At 44.1% G+C, this 8,396-nt stretch overlaps 1 protein-coding gene and 1 long non-coding RNA gene across 2 annotated transcripts in view; one reads left to right on the top strand and one right to left on the bottom strand.

Moving 5' to 3' along the window:
- Positions 1-759, top strand: part of LOC104964376 (interleukin-10 receptor subunit beta-like) — a gene marked incomplete at its 5' end in the record, with an annotated part of 7,877 nt that extends 7,118 nt beyond the window's left edge. The window contains 2 exon segments of the mRNA XM_010793129.1: positions 9-95; positions 98-759. Coding sequence (XP_010791431.1) covers positions 9-95; positions 98-217 — 207 coding nt within the window.
- A 4,230-nt stretch (positions 760-4,989) lies between these two features.
- LOC104964374 (uncharacterized) overlaps positions 4,990-8,396 on the bottom strand; it is an 11,594-nt gene continuing 8,187 nt past the window's right edge. The window contains exon 3 of the long non-coding RNA XR_800406.1: positions 4,990-5,001. This is a non-coding gene — a long non-coding RNA (uncharacterized lncRNA). The remainder of the gene's footprint in view (positions 5,002-8,396) is intronic.

Below are 8,396 nucleotides of genomic sequence, written 5' to 3'. Positions count from 1 at the left end.
CTCCCCAGGACCTGACGAAACGCCCTAACTCGTCCTGGTACATAGCCATAGCCGAGGAGATCTTCCACCAGGTGAGCATCATCCCAGACAGCAGTGTCCTGGAGGCAGAGTGCCCTCTGGAGGCAGAGCCGCCTCACAACACACAGACATAGAAGCAGGGGGGGGGAACCGCAGAGACAATGAAGAAGAGCTGATCTGCAGTCAGGTGAGACTGTAACAGATTATCAGCAGGGACACTGAGAAAAAGTGGAATCATGGATTCTTGCCTGACATCAGAGTTTGAGCACATTTTCCAGGAGTCCCATATGAAACAGTGAAGATGGGACATGGCAGAGCGACAGGAATGATAGCTCATCCTGCTGATGTTGTTCATGTGATGGAAAGGTGTAATGATGCCCTCATTTCACCTCATGCTGGTACCCACACAAGTATTCATGCTGCCATGGTCAGGGTCGGGAGGATTATTTAAAAAAAAAAGAAAAGTAATTGCTAGTTAACTATACACGTTGTATTAAGTAACTTCATCTGGGTATTGAAATATTAAAATAATGTAACCCGATTGATGCTTTCCGTTACTCTTGGATTACCTAATTGTCAAATACAGGCTAATAAATAAAAGAGAAAATAAATAAATATAAGATTTTTTTTACTTAAAGGTGGGGTAAGTAAGTTAGAGAAACCGGCTCGCGATACACTTTTTGTTATATTCCATGGAATGCTCTTAAGCACGACCAATAATTTTAGCCGGCCCGGTTAAATTAACTGGATGGCCTACCTGCCTGTCAGCCTTCCATCTGTGCACAAACTTATCTCGTGCCCTCATTGGTCATGTGTGCGTTCGTGTGTGTTGGAGGAGGGGCTCTGTAAGGAAGTGGCAGATTTTTTCCGGCTATGTATTTTCAAATTCTAGCGCACTCGAGCTGGTTTCTCCAAAATTACGTACCCCACCTTTAAGTTTATTAAGTAAAACAACAGAACTATGAAACCTTAGAAAAAAAATAAACCTACATAGTTAGTAGGGATGTAACGATACCAAAAACTCACGGTACGATAATATCGCGATAACAAGTCCACGGTACGGTATTTATCGTGATATTGAATAATAAAGGGAAGAACATTTTTGTAGGATAGCAGTATTTTAAAGTGTCAAAAACAAAGTGACAGTAACAGACTGGAACAAGAAAACCAGTGTTTTTGTACCTACCAGTAGCTACTACCAAACAAAGTAAGCATTTTCTTTATGCCACTGCATCTCACAAATAAACAAGGACATTTAATAATCAGACCCTGCAATAAAATAAATCAAGTTTCACTTTAGTTTTTCAAGTAACTCAACTCAAACTCACTAGTCACTCACTCAGCATCATCAGACAGGTTTTTAGGAATATGAGAATGTCCACATTTCCAGGTATTTATAAACTGGGAAGTTTGGGCATTTACAATATCCCCTGCTCTGGAAAAAACTCTCTCGCTTGGTACTGATGTTGCTGGGACACCAGTGGTCGCGTTAACCGAATATTTTATTTAACAATGACGGAAAAATCTGAAAGCAGTCTGTCATTTTGACAGTTTAGAACAAACTCGGAACAGCGCCAACGTTTCCCCGCAGCCAGGCTCTGGTGTTATGCCGTGTTATGCATGCCCTCCAAAAGGAAATTATATAGTTTCCAAACCGTACTTTGCCGTACAGATCAATACATGTCTGGGAAGTTTTGCTTTACGCTGTGCGCGTCCCGCGAGGTGAATGCACACACGGCATAACACCGCCCCCCCCACCCCCCGTTGACAGTTCACGAGCATGCTCTATCGTGAACTGTTCAGACCCGACGGGTAATATGGGATTATGACGGATATTTTACGATCCTGTCTGTCAAAATGACGGACAGCGAAAAAGTCTAACGCCAGGCTTATTGACATGGCGAGATATAAATATATGGTTGGTACATGTCTCTAGGTGTGTAAATGTGGCCCTGTAAATACGATGTCCTTTTGTGTTATCTGTTGTTTTATTTTCATGTTGTAACCTACTTGCTGCCATGTTGGACAGGTCTCTATTGAAAAAGAGATCGATGATCTCAATGGGACCACCTGGTTAAATAAAGGTTTAAAAAAAAAAAGTGTTTTAAAAAAAAAAAGAAATTAAATTTTTTTTTTTTTTTTTAAATTGCGGTAGATTTTGTCAGTCTCACGACGGTATTGGGAAGTTTATTTACCGCGATACCGCGATATTCGGTATATCGTTACATCCCTAATAGTTAGTATGAAAAATGATTTAATTTGATGGAAAAGCTGTCTTTCATGAAGCATATTCAGGCAGTACTCTATGCATCTTAATCATAAGAAGTGGTTTTATAAACAGAGGGTCTAACAGACATGTTGTATCAGGAGCATCATTCCACTGGCAAACCCACAAAGCAAACACCACTCGCTGCACATCATTCCATTACAATGATCTGTTCATCCCCAAGCCTTGCCGTGGTGCTATAAGAACCAACATTTACCATGTGATGTAAAACACTGCATAATCTGCCGTTCAATGGGCATCACATTTTGTGAAACATTCATAGTTTTAATATCCCTTATCGTGGTAATAGGAATTGTATTTTTATGGTGAACGTTGAAAACTAAATGTGAAAGTGTATTTGTCTCTTACAGTTAGCTAAATGTTTACACTTTATTGTTGTACTCAGTTCCACTTGAATAAAGTATTTTTGAACTTGTGCTATGAGTTGTTGTGTTGATTGAAAAGAAACAATACACAGAAACGTTAAGAGTCGTTCATGAAATGGAATTCAAATAAATGACCTGTATTACTGAAATATGAGGGGGAAAACATGTGATAATGAGCAACTCTGGTAGCTCATTATCACATGTCAATATTTTTACTCAATGGGTTTTCTTTGAACTTAGAATCCTAACATTTTTAATAATAATTTTGTGTCCGACATGGTTGTTCTACCAAAAAAAAGTCCCTTATTCAGAAGTCGAGAACCTATGCAAGTTTTATTTTTGAAATGTTATTGAACATGTCTCCTAATGCACTGAATAGTCCATTCTCAGTCTTATGGCGCATTTCCACTGCAGGGCTTCGCTCGGCTTAGTACGGTATAGTTAGGCCAGGCTCACTTTATGCTGCGTTTCCATTACAGTTTAGTAGCTGGGGCAGTAACTATAGTAACGCAGTGTAGGCGGAGCCGTGACGTCATCTTCAATGTGAACCACAGAAAAACCACATCAGCCGTTAGCTGTTAGCACTCAGAGCTCACAGCTCCTCATATCTGTTCACAAACCACAGACTGTCTGTGTCATGGCGAATACAGTCGTTGGTTTATTTATGTCTCTATAGGCCGTTGTTGTGAGTGTGGACGGTCGGAGCATATACTGCGTTAACTTAGCCGATCTCCATTCAGAAAACACGCATTTTAAAAGGTTTTTCGCCTGCCGTCTGTCTGCAGACTTGTCAAAGCATTAATTCATGGTTTTTACTAACCGGTATCAGTATGTTGTTACTTCGGCATTATTTTGAAACGTGTATTACAATTAAATCACGGTAAAATATGTTCATTTTGTTGTAGTTGTAGCCCCCTTGCCAGCGAGTCTCTCTCTAGTTTAGCATACTCAGCCCCGACTCAGCCTGGTTGTTGGCCCGCTAAGAACCTCGACTTTATGGTGCCAGAAAAACTCTGAAATAGTACCCGCTAGCCGGTACTACGCCAAGTGGAAACGCAACTAAAAACGGGCCGGCACGGCACGCTTAAACCACGCTGTAGTGGAAATACGCCATTATGGCCCCTATACACGGCGGCGTGCATTGAAGCTTCAACACTTCTACCCATTCACTTTGAATCGGGTGACGTCACGCTTCGCCGAACTGCATTGTGGGAGCAAAGCGTGTGGTGTCAGACATACCCGCCGGCAAGCTTCAACGCACACCGCCATGTGTAGGCTCCGTTAGTGCACTTCATTACATTACATCGCATTTAGCTGACGCTTTTATCCAAAGTGACTTACAATAAGTGCATTCGACTAAGAAGGTACAAACAGAATCATATAAGTACATCAGGTTTCATAGAGCCAAAACATTTCAAGTGCTACTCAACTGGCTTTAGATAAGCCAGTCCTTTATTAGTATATAAGTGCTTTGTTAGTAATTCTTTGTTAGTAATTCTATCACTCGAAGTGGAGTCGAAAGAGATGAGTTTTCAGTCTGCGCCGGAAGATGTGTAGGCTTTCTGCTGTCCTGATTTCAATGGGGAGCTCATTCCACAATTTTGGAGCCAGGATAGCAAACCCACGTGTTTTTGCTGATGGGAACTTCCTTATCAGACTGCTTGGAGAACTTAAGAAAAAGATTAGAAAGATAATTGAATATTTTACCACAATTAACACAACAGGAATTTGCACCTATAAAAATGTGACATTAAAGGGGCCCTACGTTGCTCATCTTCAGGTTCATATTAGTCTTTAGTGTCTCTACTGGGACATGTCTCCATGCTTTAATGTTCAAAAAGCTCTTTCTTTTTCTCATACTGCCTGTGCTGCAGCACCTCTTTTCACCCTCTGTCTGAAACCAGAGCCCAGTCTGCTCTGATTGGTTAGCTGGCCGGCTCTGTTGTGATTGGTCAACCACTTGGGGATGTGTTGCCACTTACTTTATCATGTATAATGTATTTAAGTGCTTGCCAATAGAATCGCAAGTGTTATGCAGTGATGTCACTGTGTTGCGGAAGTAAACAGAGGAGTACAGAAGAGGCATTTCAGTGTGGGTGAGAAACTCCCTCTGGCATGACCTTCAGGATTTTACCCTTTGCAGACCATTGACATGCACAAGAACCTTTATTACATACTACAGGAAAGGGAGCACTTAAAAGAGCATAATAGGGCCTCTTTAAGAAGACAAGCTAAGAGTACTAAGAGGCTGGTATTCATTACCTCAAAGCCCCTGACCTTTAAATACATTACTATCAATGTAAAACATTTGTTATAAATATACATGTTTTTCTATATAAACAAAAACAATCTACAACAAGTCAATCAATCAACAACTTTATTACTAGTATAACTATTGTTGGTAGTATGAAAAGTGAAGTGTAAATGTGAGTGAATGAGTGTTCTTGTGTCAGTAATTGAAAGCAATATACTTTAGGCTAAGTAATCACATTGTAGTGACTGAAGTAGCAGATTGCTCTTTGTGTTGTTCAACCTCTTTGTTAGTATAAGAAATATCAGTGTGACTTCTTTCATTGTATTATGTTGACATGTTGTAGTCTCCCGTCAATTATGTTAAGTTGTGTCATGTTTGTGATTGTCATGTTCATGTTAATTTAGTTTATGTTCCACTTCCTGTTTTATTTTGTACTCTCCTTGTCTCATTCCAGGTCCCTTTACTTCCTGAGTGAAAAGACCTTTCAGAACGCCAGGAGGATTTTCAAACCTCTGTCACGTCACAGGTGAACCATCTGGCAGAACAGCTCCACAGAGTCCTCACTCATCTAGAGGCAACTTCTACAGCTCCGTTTCCTGCTACGCCACCTGATGCCAATCCTGCTGCTAATCAGGCCGAGGTCAGTTTCTCTCCTGTCCCACTGCGGTTGGCATGGCCAGAGAAATATTCAGGTGAATCTGGCAACTGCAGAACCTTCCTAGTCCAGTGCGACCTGCATTACAAACTTAACCCAGCCGCGTTTGTGTCAGGTGAGGCTAAAATAGCACCATGGTCTCCCATTTAACCGGCAGAGTTGCGGCATGGGCCACTGCGGAGTGGTCAAGAGATTCCAGTATATGTAGATCTTTCACAGCATTCAAAGACACTATGAGCAGGATTTTTGATCTTACCTCACCTGCCGGTGACGTCACCCGTGTACTCAATGCAGCTCAAACAGCACCCACGGCCAGTATTAGATTATGCCATAGAGTTCCGTACAGAAGCCATAGACAGTGGCTGGAACACCCCAGCATTAAAGCATCAAAGACCACCTGGCTCCACTAGAACTACAACAAGACCTTGAATCGCTGATTTCCATGTCTATCCGAGTTGATAACCGCCTCAGAGAAAGAGAGAGAGAACGGCGCCAAACTGCAACAAGACATCCCAGCCACCAGGGGCGCTCTCTGGGTAGGCAGCCTTCATGGGATCCCTTGTTTCACTCTTCATCAGGCCCAGCAGGAACAGCGCCATCACAGGCACCGGAGGAGCCAATGCAGCTCGGGAGAACAAGGATTTCTCCAGAGGAAAGACGGCGCCGCCTGCAGGAGGGACGCTGCTTTTACTGTGGCCAATCGGGTCACCAGCAGGCGACATGCCCGGGAAAAGGGCATGCTCACCAACCATGAGGAGGGCGCTGGTGAGCAAGATTTCCTCTGACTACCCTCCTCGCACACTCACCCAGGTTAAAGTCACAGCTAACAGTCAGACACATACTCTGGGGGCGCTAATTGACTCTGGGGCTGATGAAAGCCTCATAGACTGGGGTTTAGCTAAACGCCTTAATATTAAGACTGTCCCTCTCAAGCATCCCGTCAATGCCAGCGCCCTAGATGGCAGACTAATGTGTAAAGTAACTGATTGTACAGAACCCATTCAAGTGACAATTGATAATAATCATGTAGAAATAATGCAGTTTCATCTGTTCAATTCAGCACAACATCCGCTGATTTTGGGGTTTCCTTGATTAAAAACACATAACCCACATATTGATATTGATATATTGATTGGTGTTCAGGACAAATTAAGGGATGGGGAGGGAATTGTGAACAGACCTGTAAGTCCGGCTATTTTCCCCACCATGCTGTCACCAAAGCCCCAGTAACCCAACTCAGCTCAGAGACCATGTCCTGTAGAGCCCCACAAACTGTTGCAGTTTCTGATAGAAGCTCAGATTTTCCTGACCTTTCCAAGGTCCCCTCATGCTACCATGACATTAAAGAGGTTTTTAATAAAACCAAAGCTCTGTCACTGCCCCCTCATCGTCCTTTTGACTGTGCCATCGACCTGCTGCCTGGCGCACCCATCCCTAGGGCGCTTATACTCCATCTCGGGACCGGAGCGGGCGGCCATGGACGATTACATCTCCTCCTCGTTGAAAGCGGGGATAATCCGTCCCTCTTCTTCACCTGCTGGTGCAGGATTCTTCTTTGTGGGTAAGAAGGATGGGTCAGTCAGGCCATGCATTAACTACAGCCCATTGAATGAAATAACTGTTAAGAACCGCCACTCACTCCCGCTGATGTCTTCAGCATTTGAACTGCTTCAAACAGCTAAAGTTTTTACCAAACTCGATCTTAGGAATGCCTACCACCTCGTCAGGATTAGAGAGGGAGACGAGTGGAAAACGGGGTTCAACACCCCAAGCGGACATTATGAATATCGGGTCATGCCTTTTGGACTATGTAATGCTCCTGCTGTATTTCAGGCTATGGTAAAATACATTTTGAGAGAGTATTTGAATGTTTCTGTTTTCGTGTATCTGGACGATATTTAGATTTTCTCCCCAGATAGTCAGTCTCATGTCATGCATGTCCGCCAAGTTCTCCAGAAGCTTCTTGAGAATCAGTTGTATGTGAAAGCTGAAAAGTGTGACTTCCATGCAACTACTGTCTCCTTCCTGGGCTACATTGTCACCCACCCACCCACTCCTGATAGCAGCAAAAGAGTTCAACAATTCCTGGGGTTTGCCAACTTTTACCGGAAGTTTATACGCAACTTCAGTTCTGTAGCCGCACCTTTGCATGCTCTCACCTCCTCTAAGGTTTCTTTTCAGTGGACCAATTCATTTCCAACTTCTGGAAGGAGTTTTGCCAGCGCCCACAACACTCTCCCCTCGGCTGCCAAGGGTCTTTCCCCTTTGCAGTGTGCTAACGGGTACCAGCCTCCTCTCTTCGGGTTTGGGCCGGTGCTCGGCAGGCGCTACTCCGGACCTCGGCCCAGATGAAGTCAGGTGTGCGGCCCCCCTCTACAGGCCGGGCCAGAAAGCCTGGCTCTCCACCAAGGATCTACCCCTACACGTTCACTCCAAGAAGTTGGCACCAAGGTTTGTGGGTCCTTTCCCAATTTCAAGAATCATTAGCCCTGTCTCTGTGCGCCTCAAACTCCCCAGGTTTTTGAGGGTCCATCCCACGTTTCATGTGAGCAAACTCAAGCCAGTTCGAGAGAGCACTCTGGTTTCCGCCTCCAAGCCCCCTCCACCACCCGGATCATTGAAGGCGGCCACAGTCAGGAAACTTCTGGCGGTCTGCAAACAGGGCCGAGGATGACAATTCTTGGTCGATTGGGAGGGTTACGGCTCTGAGGGGCATTGCTGGGTCTCCTGGACTTTTGTTGTGGACAAGACACTCATCAGTGACTTCTACGATCGTCACCCTGAGCAGCCTGGGCCGTCGGGAGTCGGGAGTCGGCC

Source organism: Notothenia coriiceps, unplaced genomic scaffold, assembly GCF_000735185.1.
Source record: "Notothenia coriiceps isolate Sejong01 unplaced genomic scaffold, NC01 NC01_scaffold00037219, whole genome shotgun sequence".
In the NCBI taxonomy this organism is placed as follows: Eukaryota; Metazoa; Chordata; class Actinopteri; order Perciformes; family Nototheniidae; genus Notothenia; species Notothenia coriiceps.
The sequence above is the reverse complement of the archived record's forward strand: the minus strand, read 5'-3'. Positions and strand labels throughout refer to the sequence as shown.